Raw genomic sequence first — 23038 nt, 5'->3', positions numbered from 1 at the left:
GGTAACAGCAAGTGCAATTTAATACTACAGCCAACACTGCTTGAGAAGCTGCTTTGTCAGAAATACAGCAAAATGGATGTATCTGATTACAGTGAAACCAAACAAACTCATGTTGTAGCATGCATAGGTGGGCAATTTGAATCCAGGGCGGGAAAGGCGGACTTCGCCACTAATAATCAAAACATGTACAGAGAGGATATTTCTGAATATAAACACATTGATGCAGAAAAATGCCATAAGTGTCATAAATGGTATTTAAAGGATTAAGGATTATAACTCTAAGCATTTTGTATAAATAAGGAAGATTATTATATGCTCAGACTGGAATATTGCTGTTAGTAGATTTGTAGTTGTATTATTTATATTTATTTATTATATTTATACATTTTATTGATAATTTGCAACATGCCAGCTGCTGTGTTGGCTAAAATAGAAAAAATAAATAAACAAAAAATCAACCTAAATGTATGACCAATTACAAAATGAAGAGCAGGGTTTTATGTTCTGGTTTGTAGTACTGCATTTTATTGAATCTAATAAATCATTTTCTTTTGTTTACCAAAATAAAAAGGTTCAACATTCCAAAATATAAAGATCCAGGATTATGAGTGCTCATGATACCCTCCTACTCTGATAATACTGTAGCTGCCCATGAATGACATCTTTGAGAAACAGCAGCATCAACAAACAGACTTACAGAGTTACAGTGTTTGTTACAGTGCATGGTGTCAGTGTCGGTTTTAGATCTGAAGCAGACGACAACAAAAAGTGCTAGAACGCAAGACCATGACGCAACTTTAATGGTGAGAGAGTGACGCGATCAGAGGACTGAGGAACTCGTCTGACCAAAACCAGCAGAAATACATTCTGAAAAACAGTATATTTTTTTATTTTTTTAACCTCCATACTGATTAGAATTTTAAATCATGTCGTCTCCCAAGTACATGGAAAAATATACATTTAATAACTTATCAGTAAACAACAATATAAACTATCTATGCGATTCACTTAACAGCAATTCCGCTTTTTTTTTTAAACATACCACAGGCATACTGTACACAGATATTATAGTGACATCTGAGTTAACTGGATCCCATGACAAGAAAACAAAGTGTTTGGTTTGCATAACAGGTTAAAGTAAACCAGGCTTCTTCTACCTCTTGCTGTGTGACGGATGGAAGGATGCCGTGACAACGTGACAAAAAGGTATGTTGATGTTACACTCAAAAAAGAGGAAGTAGCACCTGTTACCTACCTAAGATTTGACATTAACGGACAACACAATCAAACAAAGACACTTGGTAGACTTGTAAATTAAATGGTATTGCTTGGTGGAAGTTATTCAAAATTAAAGAGGAATAAGTCTTTAAGATATACTTAAAAATAGTGTCTTAAATCAAGGTCCACTTATTAGCTTTTTCCTCATGTTTCAGCCACATCTCAGGGGATTATACAGCATATGACCACCTTAGATCACGTGATGTCAGCTGAACCATCTCCATGACGTGACAAGTGAGGAAACTATCTGCTGATGAAAATGGTGAGATGTGGTTGAAAGCGTGGAAAAAAAAGTTAGTAAGCGGGCCTTGAGTTTTAAGTAGGTTTTTTTGTCATACTGCTGTTTCAAAAGGTCATGAATGAACTTTGACTCTCAAAACAGATCTAAAAGGAATGTAGTGCGGCACGTCACGTGACCAAGCAGTGGGTTTTTACTGTTTGTGTGTGTTGTCAGCAGACAGCAGAAATCACATCGGCGCACTTAATTTTTAGATGAGGAAACGGCAAAACACATTCACACAGTAAGTGTTCAAAGGTTTACATGTACCCACTTTTATTTCCTAAAGTTCATTTGAGGAAACAGAGAAAAAAAAAGAGTAAACTATCACACCAAGCTTGCTGGTTATGAGATGCATATACTGTGAAATCCTAACCCAAATATCAATCAAAGGCATGACGTTTGGCACCTTACACCCTCCTGTGTGTGAGACGCGATGACTCGGTGCGTATGGGATTCGGATTAACAAATAGACATGTCCTAAACATGTGTAAGTCTCTTTTTTTATATTGCACATCCTAAAGAACACTGAGGGAGATAACACAGTGTCATGTGGCATGACTGTGTAAACCATATTGACTCTAACCCTGGGATCTTATATTTTTCATCACGCTGCTTCTCTTTGTCACACAGAACAACCCCGAACCACTTCAAGTATCCACGGGACCACCTCCTCTCCTCTCCTGTGAGTAAAATCTAAACAGAGAATGGAGAGCAGAAAGTGATGGCGGGGGGCGTGTTTAACAGACCAAAGAGAGAAAGGAGTGAGTGTCCCGGTGCAGCTGACGACGGTCCACCAGGGAGACGAAGTGGGACTGAAACATGAGTTAGTAAGAGGGGTGGGGAAACAAACCGTGGTAGGCCAGAGGCAACAGTCTGGTTTCAAGGACCGGAAAGTTGCTCACGCCTGCTGCAGCATTAGGCCCTGCGAGACGTCATGCACAGCAGTTCATCCTCAGTGATGATAAATTCAGGGCTCGGGCCGCGTGCGTGCCAGAGGCACTGCTCTGACACGCATGCGCAAGTTTTTTTTAAGACTTGAAGACGTGCACGGCCCGCACTACGTACTGCCTGCAGATGGGGCACTCGCTCATCCTCTTCCCACATTTGGTGCAGGTAACCATGTGACCACATTCCAGCAGCACGCAGTCGATGATAGCGTCCATGCAGATGCGACACAAGTTTTCGTCAGCCGCCAGCTGAGCTTTGACACCATCTGTGGATGGGAATATGAAGTTATAATGGTTCTCTGTAAGGCTCATTAACACATTTTATGGAGTTCAGTGATGTTGTATGAAGTTATGCTCCTGCAGTCCCAGACTAATTAGCATATCCACGTCATTCACCTCTGTTTGGCCATGAGCAGTAAATTATCTCTTCTAAATCTCTACTCTCTAGGTTATAGCAGTCATTAAGTGTCCAAATCTGTCGACAAAATGTTTTGTCAGCGTTGTCCAAACCTAAATCCCACATCTGTTACACAAAACTGCTTTGCTAGATTTTTGGTTTAGTTCAACTAAGGTATTCAAAAAACAGCAAATGACTCATAGCAGACTCATTGCAGATATCTAATGGGAGGTTCAACTGTACCATATCACTGATGCAATCCACCAGTGATAACAGTATTCAACTGACCCTCAGCTTTTAAGCAAACATGGCCAAGAAGTCCTTAAAGTGCTCAGAAAAACTAAACAATCCAACTCCCTGTTAAGTGGGAAAACTCCATCTGCTGCCAAAGTTCATGTGATATGGCTGAAAGCTGCAGAACAGCTACTCTGCGGAGAGAATGTTTTATCAACAGCATTAAACTGGTTTGTTGACTACTGAAACCAAGCAGACCCAGATTACAGACCTGTTACTTTTATATTTTAAGTAACAAATAAACCATAGAAAACTAACCACAAAATGTTCTCATGTGCCACAAATCAGTCAGTTTAATGTCTGACAGCTGACTGATCAGCTCACTGGCCTAAATCTGGCTCCTGCTGCTCACAACCTTAAAAAGCCAATCAAGCTGCAGCCTGTCTGCTGTCCATTCACGTCTAACTATTAAGTGGGCTAATATGATACTCAAGCCCTATATGTCAACAAGAGAGCCTCTAGGAAGCTTGACAATGTAATTACACCTGATGGAGACATGCTGCCACTGAAGTAATATGATGACTCATCAAGAGGTAAAAGCTCTTAGAGAGTGCATTAATGACAGAATGAGAGGCTGTCCTTCAGAGTAAAATGAGATGATGCACACTGGAAAAGAAACACGAGTGACAGAATGTGGAGACACCGAATAAGACGGGAGATAATGACTCAAGTGACCATAATGTGATAATATATGGGATGATATATAGGATCAAGTGGGTAAAAATGGCTTCAGCATGCCTTCACTGGATCTATTCATGGAAGAGATGCAAAAGGTGCTGTGAAGTGGCTTGTTATAAAAACATCTTACCTCCAACTCCACTGTTGCAGAGAGGTGGAGGATATGCAACCACTTTATAGATAAGAACGGGCAGTAATAAAGAAAATCGATTAGTTTTGAAAACAGTGAATTTGCCCTTTAATATAAAACAATGTTGAAGCAGGAATTATAAGAGATTTTTATGCATTAAATGCAGCTTTATTCCATAATCAATGGGAGCTAACGGTGTAAGTAAAAGCATTAAATGGCAATGTCATATATCATAGCTACAAATATGGTAATAAAAAGCACAATTACCTGCAGTTATGCTCACATTTTCCACTGAGAAAAAAACAGAGAAAGGTATTTTTATCATACAGAACAATATAACAATAGAATTTAGATACAAAAACAAAGAAAAAAGTCAAATCAAAAGTGCTTACTGGATTTCCTGTTCTGCTCATTTTCTCTGTAGAGTCGATGCACTCGCTCCAGCAGCTCCCACTTCTCGCAGCAGCCCGAGTAATTGACAAAGTTCCTGGCGAGAATCTCTTTCAGCTGGCGGACGGACAGGTTCTCTATCGCCTCCTCATTGTCCAGATCAGACAGCGAGGCCCTGATCCTCCTCTGTGTTGCCGGACTGACCTAGAAACAGAAAAGAAAGAGAGCCGCGGTCACTGAAGGGCCGACAGTACCGGCACTCTTTTTACTTCTGGTATAAAGGCTGTTTGTTCGGTTCAAGTGGACATGTGCCTTTAAGTGTCACACACCTCTATGATATTTTCAGTGGGCTCCAGGTTCAAGAGGGACGCTGTTGGAGTATCCTCATGCTCCTGTGTGGGTGGAAATCAACATACTGGAGTCAATTTACCTACCTACCTTGTTTAAACTCTCTTAACAGCATTCCACTCACTTCTCACCCTATTAAAACACTGTACATGTACTGTTTTATCACCAATTTCTTAATTAGTGATAAAACTTAAAAGCATGTGCTGTTTGACCACACAGCACGAAATGTCAAAGTCAAAATGACCTTCAGCTTCTTAGTTTAAAACAACTGATTCCACATTGGAAGCAGCTGAACTGGAAAGACACTCAGTCTCTTTGTCTCAACTAACAGGGCGATCGCTTCCTGTTCAGCAAGGAAAAATGCAAATTAAAGTACAGCTTGGTCCTGCTCCTTCTTTCTAAATCAACAATTCTAAACACTATGGCAAGATATTTAAAATTTCTTCCTGCTTCGTATGACTATCACTGCCTTGATTAAAAAAAAAAAAAACACTTCACAGCTATCTGTGATCTAATTTTTAAATTGCAACTGTTCAGATATCTAATGAACAAATGGAGATGTTTAAATACTGACTCAGCCGCTCTTAACTCAGCAGTTAATTATTCTCTTTGAAGGTGGAGGTCAGGAATTTGTTGGATGAAAGGAGAATAAATGGAGCTGCAGAACAGTTCAGACGCTGTTTGGTATGAGTGTAGGGCTCTGTACTATCTAGAGAAGATATGGTCTCTTTATTCTTTTATCTTCTTGACAAAAGAGAGCTTGTGAAGAGCTGAAATAAGCTGTAAGTCTGTGATATCATGCTGGAGTGCAGAGTCTCTGTTTCTGTACCATGAAAAAAAAGAAAAAGAAAAAAAAAAAAGAAAACTCTCGTGTCTCCTATGGTCTGTTTCTGTCTCTCTCTCTGCTTCAGCACATTCCAGCAGATTATCTTCCTCGAATGAAGATGTATTAATAATGCATTCGTCAGCGTCGCGGTGCGAGATGCCTGCCCTCGCCCAGACGTCACGCCTTCACTCAGGCTAGACTCCTCTGAGACAAAAACAACGAGCAGCAGCCTCAACACGCGCGAAGTGCCAAACCTCTCCGCAGCAAACTTTCTTTGACTCGATGTAAGATTTCATTAGGCCGTTTCAAACATATGAAAGTACTAGAAAGCTCTCAGAGAGCGCACACTTCTGTCAAGGCTGCAAAATTTACTGCTTCAATAATAGAACTTATTCATAAATGTTTCATCTGCATCAAAGTATGTGTGGTGATTGACAATCTAAATTGGTTACATGTGCCGGTTAATAAGGAAATACTAAAAAGCTCTGTAGAGGAAAATTAAATGCTTTTAAAAATTCCTGGATGCACACCAACATTTAATCACTGGTTCATTGGTCCAAATATCACTGAAATCTGACACCATGGTTGTTACTCCAATATCCCAAAAATCTAAGCAGGGAAAACTAGAACTGGTTATTTTAATTACATTACATATCTTTATTTTATTTTATTTTGTTGTTATTGGACTAAAAATCTATTCAGTTTTATTCATATAGCACCAAATTACAACATAACTAGACTGTACTCTTTTTACTTTACTCTTCTTACTTTATTTTACTATTTACTCTCTACTGCAGAAACCCTATATCAAAGGTGGGATAATCTTAGATCTTATATTTATATCTCAGACTTAAAATTTAATTGGATTTAAGGCAGATTGCTGCCCTAATTTTAACACAATAAATATTTCAAGTCACTTCTGTTCGACACAAATGTCTGCTTGTTTGTAAAAGGGGTTTTCCTGCAGTGCATGTATACATACACCCAGTATATGATGCCATAGAATTAAAGCATATATGTGCCACAAACTAAGGGGGAAAAAAAGATAGAGAGGAAGAGAGATTATCTAAAGGGGGATGAGAGGAGGGATGTACTGTAGTGTTTCTGTTGTTTAGCTGCAGCTGTGACGCTGTGGGGAGTTCTCAACCTGTGTGGCTGTTACATAACAGACTCAGCCTATGTAACAGACCTAAAAAAGGCAAAGGGCTTAAGCTGCGTTGCTGGCTGGTCAGAGAGCACACAGAGTGAGAGAGAGAGACACACACAAAGAGAGAGCTAACACAGCTGTTTCCAGCTGTCACGTGGACACTGGACCAGTCAGCTAGTAGTGCTGAGCTTTTTCAATGTCAGTGGAGGGAAGACAAAACTACAAATGTAGTATATCTGGGAGAAACACTTCATTCAGAACAAAGCACTACAAGAACAAAACGGAAAAACACACACACACACACACCCACACACACACACACAAAGACAGAAAAAGGAATAAAGCATGATGAGATGAAATGAATGAAATAAACTCTGACATCTAAAGATATGCACGAGAGGGCGGTTGTTTGTCAGGAAGTTGAAAGGAAGAAGCCTTCTCCTGACTTAAAACAGCCACGCTGAAACTTGTAAATAAGCTGATTTCACCTTTGAAATTAATTATCTTGGATAGAATGAGGACAGATGTGAAAGGCATATGGAAATCAGTGAATGAGTGAATGCAAGTTTGTTTGTGTGTGTGTGTGTGTGTGTGTGTGTGTGTGTGGCTGCACAGCACATGGTGTTAGAACGTCAGCAGTGTGTTTTTTCCACAACTGCGCACTCTGTCAGACCTGGCTGGTGGTCCCTGAGCTGTCACTTGGGCTGAGCACGTCTCCCTGAGAGGCAGAGAGGACCGACTGCTCAGAGGTGGAGCGCGTGGCGGAGGGGGGTGAGGCGGCATGCGAGTGGGGGAGCGAGTGCAGACTGTCTGTATCATCTCCCCTTCATCCTCCTCCTCCTCCTCCTCCTCCTCTCTCTCCTCCCCACGTGCGTCCTCTTCCTCCTCCTCCTCCTCCTCTTCTTCCTCGTCCTCTTCCTCCACCACCGCTGCCCTCTGGGTTTCCCTTGCCCCCTGATGGCAGAGCACCAGGTCCACCAGGTCCTCTTTCTCCCTGCACGTGTCGGTGGGGATGTTGCGCAGCAGCAAGTACTGGCGCAGGTCCTTCACCCGGAGCTGCATGAGCCGGGGCCGCTGGAAGGCCGTGCCGCGCAGCAGGTGGCAGGTCGTGCAGCAGCGCAGGTTCTCCTGCAGCACCGAGCACAGGGCGCAGAAACTCTTCTTACAATCACAGCAGATGTGCTGTAGGGGGAGGGGAGGGAGAGAAGAGGAAGACGAATTCAAACAGACATGATGTGATCAGATATTCTTTTTCTTCTGACTGGAGCAACCAAACTCATCTTTGGAGTAATTTCATCTTCAACACTGTCGTTTAAGAAACTGTATTTTTCATTATCTCTAAGTAGGCCCTGATGTCTGACTTCTGTCAGCATATTAAACTGTTTATCCTCAGTGTCACTTTTGATGAATAAATTAACCATGTATTGACGGGGATTTAACTGATTTCAGTTTTGGAAAATGGGTCATATGATAGAACTGAGCTCACTGCAGCTTCTGTTAACTTTGTTTTAATTTGCACCAGAATAATTCATCAGCCCGTGGTTTTACTTGCAGGGTACTGTTGATTAGAACTGAGCCATAACCCATTATTATTATGTATTAACTTTCAGTACAGTGTGAATGCGAGTGTGAATGGTTGTTTGTCTCTATATGTCAGCCCCGCGATAGACTGGCAATTACCCAATGTCTGCTGGGATAGGCTCCAGCCTCTCACAAGCCTCAAAGGATAAGTGATATAGAAAATGGATGGATGGATGGAACTTTCAGTAGAACTGGTGCACAACAACATGATTTTATTTTGTCAAGATTTCACAAAATTATTTTGTTATTAAAAATTATTTTTAAACTGCAATGAGAAACTGTAACTAACTAGATGAGCAAGGTTTTTGCTCCACGTGTGAAGAAAGTGTGGATATTATAGATTTTCTGTTTAGCATGTGTTGATATCAGTGATGGATCGATGAGTTGCAGAGATCTATTAGCCTATCCAGTCGGTGAGAAACGGATCAACAATGTTTGAGGTCATTTATGAAGCAAAAATGTCAAACATCTGCATGTTCCAGCTTGTCAAATGTGAGGATTTTGCAGTTTTCTAATATTATGAACTTCATATTTCTGAGTTTTTGCACTGTTGGCAAGACAAAACAAACATGAACACCTTGGGAAATGTGTTAAATAAAAGAGAGAGAAACCATAAACCAACAACAGTTTCATCTATAACAGTGCCCCATATCCTGTGTACTCAGTTATTTTCTAGGAAAGAATAAAGAAAAGAGAAGTAAACTGTCTATAGCTCCTGGTGATGTTTGACATTTTACAGGCTTTACACTGTCTCCTGATACAGAGGCAGCTGAGTAGATTGACACTTCAAATAGGCAGGGAAGCAGGTCGGCCGCAGCTGTAAACATTTTCTTATCACTTGCGCACAAATATGCTCTGGTCCGGCAGAAGCACATTTCCACCGAAACAGACAGTATCATCATTTGCTGTTAATCCCCCTGACACGTCTTTTTTCATACTATGAATAAAAATATCACGCTCGTGCACAAATGTGTGTATCCGGGGAGTCGAGCCGCTGTTGGAGAGGCAACTGGTGTGTGGATGGCGATAGGGTGATCTGAAGCGGTGAGCACAGAGGAAGGCGGGCGCTGCAGCCTTTTCATCAGTGTCTCGGTGCGTCTGACTGCCAGACAGATACACTCTGCCATTAAACTCTGACACATGCAGCTGCACAGTGACACTGGAAATGCCAGAATTAATACACACATGTTCTTTTTTATACATTAACTACAGGCTGTGTCTCACTGACAATGCTGACTTACACTTTCAGTAAACTTCTAACTTTTAACTGTGGTAGAGGACGTTTTCAGATCAAAAGTACCAATGCAACACTGCAAAAATACTCCATGACATGTTTTCCCTTTCCCCAACTATTTACTAGTGAATGTGGAGCTAACTTTACTTTATGTAGAGTTAATTTTTTTCTCTATTTTCTCTATTCACCTTAGTTTCCACCCAAGCATTCAAAAGTTTCACAAGATAAATGTGAGGGGTCATGAGACAGCTCTGGGACAGGAAAGAAAAAACAAAGTTCTGCTACACAAATCAATGTATTTTTATAGCTTTTCTTTGCTTTTTCTTTGTGCATAACATAATCATTTAAATGAAATACTCAAGCAAAGTATAAATACCTCAAAAGTAGTTGAATAAATGTACTTAGCTACTGTCCATCACCAAGACAGACAAAGTTGCAGAGACTTGAAACTTGCTTCAGACAAGTTTTCCATCACAGTGAAGAACTTGCTGTGCTGTATGTGATCATCCTGTACCTTGTTTGTGGCCTTAGCCTTAATAGAGCCTGAGCTTTGTTTACTGGCTGTCCCATTCTATTAATGGCTGTCTGTCCACTTAAAAACACTTAAAAAGGATGTTGTTGTAAAACAGCACGTGTGCTCAGCCAACTGACTCAGTAAGAATAAAGAATGGATAAATACTCATCATGTACTGAGACACAGATATTTTAGAGCTTTGACCTCCCAAAAAGAAGCACATTCACGAGTTATGTCATGCAGGCGATTTAGCCGATGAAGGAAAAACAACATACAACCGTGTTTGGTCTAATATGGACTGAACATACTACAGATTTGGTTCATTTTGAAAGGAAAGACATATTTAAATATGAATCAAATCCATACTATCTTGCAGGGTTTTACATTAAAAAGGTCTCTGTTCAGTAAGTGACTTACTAATTCTGGATGTCAGTGAATGCACCATGAATGAGGAGTCCTTCTCACAACTGCACGCAATGATTACATAATTCAGAAAAAAAAAAAAAAAACGCTGACTAAATGTGGAATGTGAAGGATTACTCAAGCAAGTTCCCTGTCTCTGCAAGTTGATTTTTATACAGCACTGACAGTGAAGGGGGGGGAACCAGGCAGCCCACTGGTATGGTCTCTTGACATCATATGCCTACTGTCTCAAACCACCTTCTTAGCTTGCTGTATGAAACTGTATTTTTACTCAGCTGGTCTCTGAAAGCATGTGACCTCTTTTTTTCACTCACACAAGTCTGGTTTACCTTGCGTCTGAAGACAGAGAAGGCCAGTCCGCAGGCCTTGCACAGCTGTCCGGCGCTCCCTGAGCTGGTGGGGGGGTAGGTGGAGTACCCAGCGCTGGGGGCAAAGCGGAAGGGCCCCGCCCCTGCCCCGAACCCTGGTTGCTGCGTCCGCACCGTGCCCGTGCCCATCACCTCGTTCAGCAGTCCGCAGCATGACGCCCACATGGACGACGCCCCCGCCTATGGACCACACGGACAGAAACACAAACTCACACTCTGACAGTCATATGTATTCTGCTTCAGCTTGTTCTAGTTTTTAAATGAAGCTAAATGGTGTTTCCTCTGAGTGAAGTATTCAAACCCAGGACTCCATATTTTTTAGTGCTACAATCTTATACATGTCTTGTGAATAATTTTGTTCACATTTCACGAAACTGTTGTGTCTCTTGTGTCTTTTTAGGAGAATTATCTGTGAATAAAAACAGTTGAATTATTATTTTTTTCTTAACCCAAAAATGCAGAGGAGTTTTTTCTGCCCTGACAAGTGCTTGCAGCATTTCTCACAAGCTACATACAGCCCTAACAACCTCCTCCAAGAAGTTAGGACAGCTTGTATATTGCCTGAGAGACAAAATCCAGGGCCAAAAAGTCAAAGGTCAAATCATTCGCAAACCTTGAATGCTGCGAGCATATTGTAAGAACTGAAGGCGACTCAGAATGAACATTTTAACATTTTTGTCAACTCAAGGCTCATCCCATTTAGATGTTGGCAGTTGGACAGTTGAGGACATGGTTTAATGCACTTTCAGGGAATGAATCAAACTGAGACTGTATAATCGAGGGGAGGGGGGACAAAAACAGAATTCTGAAAAGTAGGAGACATGGTCCCATTTTCCAGTGGAAATTACACCTTTAGAGAGGACTGTCAACACCTGTTCAACTGGATATTGTGAAGGCCACAAATGATTCATATCATCATACTCATCAAACAATTCTGTGACCTTGTCCTGTTTTTCCATTCACTGGACACCTTTATGTGCTATCATGAAACTGTTTGAACTGTACTGTATCATCCAGCCTTCTGCTCTATAATACCCAAAATGGCTTAAGGAGATAGAGTCCCTTGGTACGGCGATGAGAGAGAAAAACGAGAAAGAGAATGAATGCAAAAGAAAGAGGAGTGGAGAGTGCTCTTTAAGAGTCTTTGAGGTTAAGAGATAATTAGACAGAAGTAGACTCTAAGAGCTCCTATTAATGATGTCCTCCAAAGAGATCTGCGGGTTAAATTTCTCAGTCACTGCATTATTTTCTACAATCTGATAAACAAATGAGCCACGAGGGTATGTGAGGAGTCTGAGCCAAGCAAATAGCAAATATCTCGTGGGGGTCAAATGGGAAGATGTGTATGTTACGGTGCCTCTGTATGTCCTGAGGAAACACACAAACTAGCTTTAAGTTAGTGCACTCAGCCAGTAAAGTTAAAGCAAGAGCCCACACTGAGAGAATCAGTCGGATGTGTTTGCTGACCACAAGACGGGCCAGAGACAGGGAGCAAAGATGGCGTGATGGGAGCCACGGCTCCTTGGAGCATACTGATGAGAGGAGGAGGGAGGGGGAGGACAGCGAGGAGAGAATATGTCTTCTGTTGTCTCCCCACCCCACTCCCCCCCACCACCACCCTCCAGCCTGCAGAATCAATAGCTGACATGAGCATAATGTAAGCCCTCTGTGGTTCCCGGCTCTATGCGGAGAAAACAATGGAATTCACAGGGTCCTGCCACATCTCCTCTTAAGGCAGTGCTCTGCACCGACTTGTCACAAACACCCTGTGATCTGACCTCACCCATCTGCTTAGGGATCCGTTATGTAATCTTAGGAGCGAGGCACTATATGTGGAGTCACGGCGAGAAGGAGGAAGGTCTGCCCCCGCTGCAGCCACACAGCCAGGATGGGTTTGCTAAGTTCAAATCACGCACTGAATTAATCATTTAACAGCTTTTCTGTCCATCTATCTGTCACCAAACTAAAATTCTGACTCATCAAATTAGTCTATATGATGTAAAAAATAAAGAAAAATGTTGGTCACCATTACCCACAGCCCAAAGTGACATCTTTGACAAGCTTGTTTTGTCTGGCCAACCTGAAAATATTCAATTTACAGTAGAAAAGAACAGACAAAATCAGCAAACCCTTGAATTTGAGGAGCTGGAAGCAGTAAATATTTGGTATTTCTGCTTGATAAATGACTTATCAATTGATTTTCTGTCAGCTGATTGGCTGTTTTTAGCTTTATGTAACTTGTCCTCAGTTAAATCTACCACACGCAGCTCACTTTGTCATGATATACTCCCCTAGCTTTATGCACTCGATAAAACCACGATGCATAACAACTTGAATTATTCGCCTTAAGGCTTAAACTTGACATGATGTTCAGCTGCTAAAAAGCCTCTCAGGTTAGATGCATTCCTTTCTCGTAAGGGAACAAAGCCACTAAAAAGGAATATTTACTGCATTCTCCGGGACGAGGAGCCGCTGCAGTCTGCCCATGAAGTCTCAGTCTTATCTGGCTTTGAGCCAGCAGCACGAGATCCCTCTGTCACTTCAATTAGCACACTGTAAGCTCTGCAGGCAGGGAGTCCCGAACAAACAAGTGACAAGAGCAAACATCACATGGAGTACACTGTTGTTGTTGTTTTTTTTAGTTGTATCGTCTATATTCTCTCCTCTGTCTGATCACTTATACTATACCTCTGGAAATACTGTCACCTCTGAGCACTTTGAATGTCAGGTCTCGGCCAAATAACTGAGATATTTCTCACACTGCTGCCGGAACACGATCAACAAACAATCCAGATGTAGCGCGCACACACACACACACACACCCAAAGCCACCAATGGGGTAGAGCAGCAAAAAGTAACTGTGGCACAGATTTAAATAGAAAAAAACGCCACAGTGGAGGGAAATCAGCAGGCCTCGTGCGGATGAACAGTAATTTGACCTCATAAAATTAGCGTTTGAGGATCAAATCTCAAAAACTCTATTGACACAGACAAGTGTAACCATATGGGACAGGACCATAGATAAGGCCTAAATGGGTCATGTGGAGACTATGGGGTGTTTAACTCTGAGCTGAAACGAGTCTGAAATGGAGCGATAACACTTTTTTTTTTTTTTTAACCTTCTTGTGAGCAACATCAGGTGACTTATCATGGGATTTCTGTGCAACCACTGCTGAAAAGTATGTTTGGAAAAGCAGTTCTAAACATAACCCGAGAAAGTCGGCTGATGTGATTAATGTATTAATGTCTATGTTAATTAAATCAAGTGAAATAAACACCAAAAATCATAGTCTAACAAAATAGTAGCATTCAATTCTCAGTATAGACCTTTCCATGTCAAACCCTTGTCTCTCTCCCCATGTTTCCTGTTGCTCTACATTACGGCCTCTGAGAACAGCTAAAAAAAAAATCAAGGTACTTCTTCACACTGATGGAAAAATGTGAGAATCAAACATTGGTATAAATCAGCTGTGCTCACTGATTTCCAACACTTTGCACCATGTTCTAAGAGAGCATCAAAGTGTGTTTACAGGTCTTGGGAAGTACCACTGCATGTGCAAAAAAAAAAAAAAGTTGTTTAAAGTCTAATGAATGTCACTGGGGTCATCATCATCTGGGGCTAAAGAAGATAATATCTCTGGTTCTGCATTGACTTTGATCCATTTTCTAAACTGTCCATCTGACAGTTGCAATTCTGAACTGATGGAAGAAACTTTTAACAGCTCCATCTGTATATGGCATGACAAAATCTCTCATAGTTGCCAAATGTCCTGCCCCCAGTCTATGCATTTGCAAACATGATACAGCGATCAATACACAGACACACAGCAGAGTATTATGATGCTTTCACTGTAAACATCATTATTTCATAGAGAGCGTCATTATTCGCTATCTTTCCATCATCCACTGTCTCTCTCACACACTTCATTTCCTCTTTCTGTCTCTCCTGTTTTTCTCTGGCATCGACTGGAAACGTCACTCACACGGTGAAAAGTGAATTCAGCTGCCCGACGGTTCAGACTGGAGTAACAACATCAGAGAAAATAAAATGATTCATTTATCGCTTTTCGTCATTGGTCTAAAACGCAGTATTTCATTTAAATTACACATCGCTGAATCATGTAGTAGATGTACATGATTCATCTGCTGCAGCCCGCAGACATCAAATCCACTGAGGTTTGGAGAGATATGCGCATAAAACTTGAGCAGCTAACCAGCTAAGTTTGGATTTGTGTCTGCAAAATATCAGATTTACACAGTTTACTCCAAAGGCAGAGGATGATTTGGGAGGGAGGATTTAGCCTGGAGAGTATTTCTGGTGCAGCAATACAAACACATATTGACTGCTGCAGAGATTGTCCTGCAATATTAAAACACAACTGGACTGTTTTACAACCATCACCAGAAACCTGCTGTGCCCCCCAGCCTCTCTTTATAGCTTTAGACTTCTTCATCCACTTTAGAAGTCAGCCCTGAGCGAGCTTGGTCTCATTTGGAATAAAGTATGATCCACTTTGGATCATACATCAGTGTTACATCTTATGATTTAAGCAGAGATTTGCCAGCGTTTGCATCCATGACGTACAGCACAGCACAGCACAGCACAGTGTGTGCTTATTGACGACAGGGAAAATTAAATGGTAAGAGGATTTTGAATGGAACGTGTGTGAAAGTCAAACATGCATTTTGAAATAATATAGATGAAGCCGCAGGTCTATCCCTGATTAAAATGCCATCGATAACACGTACTGTACGGCAGTCTCTCCCGCTCCGAGATGTATGCTTACACAATTCGGCTAACGCTGTCTGTTCCACAGGGGCAGGAAAGCTGCTTTTCAATTTAAAGCAGATTAGGCAATAAAAAAGTCCATTTTGTTGTCCTGGGACACAGTGAGGATGATGATGTGCCTTAGGTAAATTAACTGCACCGTCCAACAGAGCTTAAGCACCTCTGTACTCTTGTCTTCCACAATATTGTGATAACCAATATTTAAATGCATGACCTAGTATTCATTGTGAAGAATGGGTCTGTTCAGTGGCACTGTGTTATTGGTGCACTGTGTGAGAGCGAAGCCACTTTGTGTTGTGTTTGAGCAGCAGAAAATCACATGAAATGAGCTCAGACAGTTTAACATATAAACCTTAACTGCAGCTGTGGAAATACTTAAAATGTATGCCTATGTTTTGATCAGAAAAGTAGGCACCTAAGGGACATTTTCTACTATTTTTAAAAGAGTGATCTGCAAACCTTAAATACTATATGTGTGTATGGAAGCAAAGATAGCAAATAATTTAACAACTAAGCAGGAGATTAGCATTACTACAAAACATCTTGTGTACACATGAGAAGGAGATTTGGTCAAAGTAACTAATTTGACCAAAATAAAAAACCTCAGTAGACTCGTCTCTTAACTCCAGACATTTAGTGATATTTAGATATAAAAGTATCCAACCAGCCAAGTACCCAGCTGTTTAGCTTGCAGCTGGTGCTTGGGGGGGAACCCTCTGCTCTGGCACACACATCACAATATTTCACTCTGAAATGTAGTGGAATAAAAGTCGGGGCATGATAAATACTCAGGTGCGGTGTGTGTTCTTCAAAGCGGTGCTGTGTTTGAGTAAATGCATGTATTTACTTTGCATCTCTGGCAATAAGAGAGGTTTTATTTTCAAATTCAGGCCTTTTAAAGTCAGTGATGCAAGAGGCAGCTGCAAATAGGAGACACCCAGTCACTCACACTGTAACTGCAATAACAGGTGATTCACTCTTACTGTGTGTACACAGTGCTAATGATGATGATGATGATAATGATAATGATGATGAAGGCTGTAGTAGCAGTCCAGCCTATAACCTTTCACCGCGACTGTCGCCACAAAACCTGCCGCCACCAGAGCCACCAATGACATCATCGCCGTCATCTTCATCATTATCAGTCCTGAGCTCGAGCTGCCAGACAGCACCATCACCTTTCCTCCCCGTGCTGCTGCTGCTGCAGCCTGTCTCTGCTACAGTACACACACACACACACACACACACACACACACTGAGAGGAAGAGACTCCGGTGAACCTCCACAGCCTGGACCTGAGAGGTGATCCTCTCTTTCTCTCCTGATTCACCGAGACGTCTCCCAAACATCCCCGCACTCACTCCACTCACTGACCGCAGTGTCTATCTCATTAGAGCGGATTAAAGCCTGATGAATGGACGTCGCTCCTGCGGCTTTAGTCCACTGAACTATCACTCTGAGGGTCAAAGCAGGCTCATTAAAAGGCTACACACTGTACCTACTGTTTATCCGAGCGACTGGGGATGCAGGGAAAGCATTTCCAGCCTTGCAAGCTCGCCAGGAAAATAATAATAATAAAAAATCTGACTGAGCAGTAAAAGCAGCATGAAGTGGATATCTGATGACAGCTTGAAATTAAACAGTCAATGCAGCATTAAAACGCAAGCCTGTTGATATAATTGCAACTAAGTGCACATGCACAAAATTAATTGACATTAGGATGGAGATATTCCCTGCGTCTCGGTGCATAAAAAACCCTCCAAGAAATCTCCCTGCTAAAAACGAACCCAAATCGTAAGGAAGAAATCGCAAACGGGATCACATACCTTCATTGCGCCTCCCGTTTGAGGAAATTGCCGAGTAATGTCAGAACGACGACCATCGCAAGTGCACAGGGGAATCAAACCATTACGTCTTCCCTCTCTCCGACTGCCCTGTGTGTGTGGAGTAAGCATAACGTAATGGTTCAAGAGAACCGCAGCCAACCACGGGGCCGTACACAGGCGCTGGGTATCTTTAGCAGCCAATCCGCCTCGGCGCGGCGCGGGGAGTGGGCGTTCGTGCGCCGTGCGTAAAGACGCATGTGCGAACCTAACGGACGCATCATGCTATTTTCACAGCTTCGCTCTCACATGTGTAGATATTTTGTTTTTCAGTCAGCAGTAAGTGTGGTAAGCCACATATGATACATTTTACATACATATCACTGTATTTTTTGTTGTGGTTTTCTTTTTCCACACAAACAATCTTTACTATTTATTTAGTTGCAATTACAAGGCAATTACATATGTTTTATTTTCCTCAACTTGAGGCGTGATTATTATCAATATTACTATCATGGCATTATTTTAATCAGAAGAAGCAAAACCAAGCATTTATGTTTGCTTTATGAAAAAAATAAATGCATCTACAATCTAATTTATTGCCTGTGTGTGTGTGTGTGTGTGTGCATACCTGTGCCAATGCGTGTATGTTATGCACGCAAGGCTGCTGTCTGCAGTAAGGAGATTAAAGGAAGGGGGGGGTTCTTCCATTACATCGCCACTACCCGCCTTGAGCCCGCAGGGGGCAGCAGATAGCGCTGCATCATCACTATCATCATCGTTCAGACAGAACAGAGCCGCGGGCAGTGAAGAGGAGGGCTGTTCGTGCTGTTCTCGCTGTATAATGCAGCCTCAAATCATACAGAATTTATAAGTTGTGTATCTGGTCGTGCACGAGACAAAAATGTGTCTGAGGTGTCTGTCTCAGGACTCGTAATGATGCAAATGCAGTATTATGCTGCTGCTGCTGCACCAGTCTCTTTAAATTCTCTGCCATTTCCAGTACATCAAACAGTGACCCCCTCTATGTTTATTTTATTTCACACAGCCACATTAAAAGATCTGTTGAGGCCTGCAGGCCAGGCAGTGACACACTTAGGAGCTTGAGAATTGGCCTGAATATTCCTCTGCAGTGTCCAAACCAAACATCAAAGTTGTATTAGAGCGTGGAACTCTTTCTCACATGCGAAAAATATGAGAAAGCTGTTCCCATGAAATCAGTCAGAGGATAATCTGGAGTAACTGGGACACTGTGATGTTTCAATGCTCTGACCACCACATGAATTTTTTGTAATTTGGGTAAACAGACCCTTTAACTAAACACCTCTTTGTTCTCATACAGTAGCTTCACTCCTGAATCCTTAAAGAACAAGGTGGAACAATAAAATGAATAAAGAGGTGACAGGTGCAGCCCAGATCTTCCAGGGAAAGCAAAGCAGCATATGCTGATATAAATATGTGTAAATAAAGCAATATGTTATTCTACTGATGATCACTCATTGAAATAAATCTACCACAGAGGCTGGATGGCAGAAGTGACACAGGTATGAAAAGAGAAGAGGCCAGCATTAAAATCTGCTTTGAATCCGTCCTGCAGTGTGTGAAAGGTGCACAGGTCATCTGTTGTACTCCTGTTTCCTGTTGTGCTCCTGTTTCCTGTCCAATCCTGACCTACCATTTAGTGGGAGTTCTGTATATGTCAGCGCTTCTTTTTTCTTTTTTTCCTCTCCTTTTCCCTCCTGGCTTTTGAGAATAGTTAAAATCACAAAACTTTAAATGCTGGACACAAGATGTCTCCTGCTCTCATATGTGTACGTATTATAAAGTCAGATCTCTCTCTTTAGTAGATGAATGTGAAAACAGCCCTTTAGTGTTAAACTCTGCACATGCACCGGTCTGCACAGTTAAGATCAAACATCCACTTGAAACAACAGTAAGCACAGATTTTAACATGGAGGGGGGAAACTTTAATCTTTTGGTCTTAAAGATGAAGCAAAAAATGAAAATTACCCATCAGGATTTCTCTGAGCCCATAGTGATGTTTCCATTGTGCTTGTTTTATCTGAGCAATAGTCAAAAACTTCAAAATGTCCAATTAATAATGATATAAAACAATGAAAAGCAGCATATCTTTGTCTCAGAGAAGCTTGAAAGAGTCTTTGACAGTTTTGCTTTTAAATTTACTCCAGATAATCAATCACCCAAGCATTTCAGTTCCATACACTTATAATTTGTTGATATGTTAAGTGAGCACACACACTTTCTTCCCACGCTGCCCCCCATCGCCCTCTGTGCTCTGTCTCCTCACAGCTGCCTCCCATGGTCACCCAGTTGCACAATCTAATCTAATTCATCCGCTCACTCTGCTTCTTGTTATGCAGTTTATGACAAAGGCGATCATGTCATGGAAATTACAATTCAAAATTATACACATTTACCGGAAACCTCTCGTCTCCTTGGGGGAAACCAAGTTTACTTTCATTTACTCTGAAACTAATGAGAATGAAATATTCAGACCTGGCATCGATTTGGGGATGTTTTTGGACCTCACACTTTTCAGGGAGAAGTTTATGGGCAAAAGACGTCACAAACTAAGTTTGGATAGGATGCAGATGACAAGTTTAAACCTATTGGCTTCTAAAACTGGGAGAGTGTCCAACACCCCATTCTGTCAATTGTGCAACAAGAGCTGTAATATAATTTATTATCACACACACACACACACACACACACACACACACACACACACACACACATATGTACACAGACACAGTCATGCCAGATGTAGCACATGAATAAACAACACGTGTAACTTACATTTTTGATCTGAATGATCCTGTTCCCACAAACATTTTATTTGTTTGACTTCCTTTGAAAAGAGTAATTACTGAAACTGATCTTTATCTTACACACCAAGCAAGACAACAACTGTAGCTCAGTGTTTGTCTTATCGGATTTCCTCCAAATTTCATATGTAATTATTACCATTCTGTGTTTCATTCCAGTTTTAGAGAAACATCCAGCTATTTACTTGTACCGACAGGCCCCACGTGGAGCTGACATCTGGAGCACGTCTGTGCAGCCAAGTGCCACTAGATGGAGCATGTATGCCTTCCAAAAGAGCACTCTGCTGCAGCTCAATCTGCCGCTCATGAAGTGACTGATTCAGGATTTATATTTATGGAGAAGTCAGACATTTTGTCATTACTGGCTCATATGCAAAGGGAACTCAAGAATAAAGACTCAGTAACTTAATATTTCTATGCTGTCTTTTCATTGTTTCTTTTTCTTGCCTTTACTTTCTGTCTTCCTGTAGAAACTACTCTGTTGAAAAGTGCTGTGTAAAGAGAGTTTGCTGACTTACATGTATGTTTGTACAGTTTGTGTGAGTCCAGTTGTATATATTTTATAATAATTGTGTTTTGTTTTTTGCTGTATAAACAGACAAACAAATCAAATAAATTATTTAGAAGGAAATATGATACATTTCACTCACAGCTACAGCCACTCTCTGACTGAGATTTTACACATAAAACTTATGATAAGCTTATAAAATACAAGGACTTATTCACAGCCATTGTGGCTTGTGGTCCTCAGGTCCACAGAAAAGAGTGTCTGGTTTGGGCACTTTATTATGTCTCAGATGTCTGAGTTTTAACTGAAGAGACATTTTCCCTCTAAACTTCTCACAAGGTTTTATTTAAATGATTGTTCAAGGCACAAAGATGAAAAATTATTTTGCTTTTACAGAAACCAGAAGTTAAAGTGGAGTGAAGTTAAATTGTGAATCAGAGCTTTGTGATTTTCTTCTTTCCTCTCCCATGAATCATCTAACAACTCATCACATTTATCCCACTGAATTTTGGATGCAGGACTTTTACTCGTAACAGATTATTTTAACACAGTGACATTCATGCTTTTACTTAAAGGACCTCACTGCTTCTTCCACCACTGCTTCCCAAGTCCAGCTGTACAAGCAGCACTGTAGTCTTATGAGCTATCCTAACAGAGTTTTTGTTATCAAAGGGAGGATGTTGTGTGTGAGTTTGAACAAGGAGTGAAAACATTCCCTCCGCCTCCAAACATCACTGTGGTACATGGTGTACTAACCTGTTGCTTGTTACTGCTCAAAATCCCACAGCTGAGAATAACCAGGTCAATGAATAACAACTCTGCTGGACTGTTGGTTTAGTGAAGAAGGAGTGTAATCTATCAGAAACATCAGTGCAAACACTTCGAAAAGGTGAAACATAATTATAATCTCCTGTGCGATATTTCATTTGGTATCATATGTTCATGAGCAGTTGTTGTTCAGTGATGACAAAATACACAGCACATGTAGGGGGTGCTCAGTTTAAACTTTATAGATAATATTTTAACTTTTTGACCTTGTCTACTTTGGGGGATTTTATGCTTACAGTTCAGCTGAAGAATGACATGCTTTTTGTGACTTTGAGGAAATTTTCTAACCTCTTCCCTTTTCTTAATTTGTACAGAAAATATCATTTTCAGAAACCTGTACTCAGCTTTACTGTAATTGCCCAACTTGAGTATATGCCTCGTTACTTCCCACTGCTGCACATGAGACACTGTTTAAATCTGACAAACTGCACAGATATGAAGGACTTGAACCACTAAATGTCTGTGGGTTGTTTGAGCCAGAACAGGATCCTCTGTAATTCGACTCTCCTCTGTTTAGAGGGACAAATAGGGGCTAGTAGATGGATGGCCTTGGGCTCTCCCCCCTGCAAATATGAAAATGCCTCGCTAGCAGAGTCTCTACAAGTCTGCAGGATGTTGATATTATTCTGCCTCTGACAGGTCCATGCAGGGCACCATTCTCATCCACACACAATATTATATGCCGACATGGAAACCAGCTGCTGAAAAACCTCAGAGCCACCAGACTATCTCTAATGTGTCCCTGGAGCATTAGAGCAATTACTAACCTTCATAGCTTTATATAATGCCCAAATTATGTGTGATGGAGGATCAAGTAGACAGTTTTAAAACAGTAAACAGTTTTTGCCATTATAAAATGTAAGATCAAGTCCCAGCCTTCACTATTTATCAAAAGAGTAAATAGTATAATAGAATATGTAGATTCAAACCTCCAGGAGGGTGGGTGTGGGTATCATGTAGACCTAATTTTTAAGGGTTCATTACTCAATATTTCTGTATTAACAATAGATCAGATGACTGTTTGTAATGTGAAAAAGGTTGTGTTTAGTGGAGAATCATCCCCTGACCTCAGAGCTCTGCAGTGTCTTTTGGCTCATTGTTTTAGTTTTCTGCTCCTAAACTGTTTTGGTTGTGAAAAAGCTCTAAAGATCCACTTTACACCACTTTGCGCGCTACAAAAAAAGGCAGCAGTTTCTCCAGCTCAGTTTGACTGAAGAATTACATGCTCTGTGGCAAATTGAGGAAATATTCTAAGCTCTTCCCTTTTCTACAGAAAATGTCATCTTTAGAAATTCTGTCATCAAGCTAAAACAAGGCTATTTTTCATAGTCCTGGAAAATGTTCATTATATATATATATATATATATATATATATATATATATATATATTTCTACTTATCAGCAATGAT

At 41.0% G+C, this 23038-nt stretch overlaps 1 protein-coding gene across 1 annotated transcript; it reads right to left on the bottom strand.

Moving 5' to 3' along the window:
* Positions 1–27: 27 nt before the first annotated feature.
* rnf34b (ring finger protein 34b) lies at positions 28–17596 on the bottom strand. The gene is given in 9 exon segments (XM_018671220.2): positions 28–2771; positions 4005–4046; positions 4272–4295; positions 4397–4598; positions 4724–4786; positions 7389–7532; positions 7535–7897; positions 10797–11015; positions 17451–17596. Coding segments are annotated over 9 exon segments (1371 nt in total). The 5' UTR covers positions 17580–17596; the 3' UTR covers positions 28–2586.
* Positions 17597–23038: the final 5442 nt, after the last annotated feature.

This window comes from Lates calcarifer, linkage group LG9, assembly GCF_001640805.2.
Source record: "Lates calcarifer isolate ASB-BC8 linkage group LG9, TLL_Latcal_v3, whole genome shotgun sequence".
In the NCBI taxonomy this organism is placed as follows: Eukaryota; Metazoa; Chordata; class Actinopteri; family Centropomidae; genus Lates; species Lates calcarifer.
This window is presented reverse-complemented; position numbering and strand designations above follow the sequence as displayed.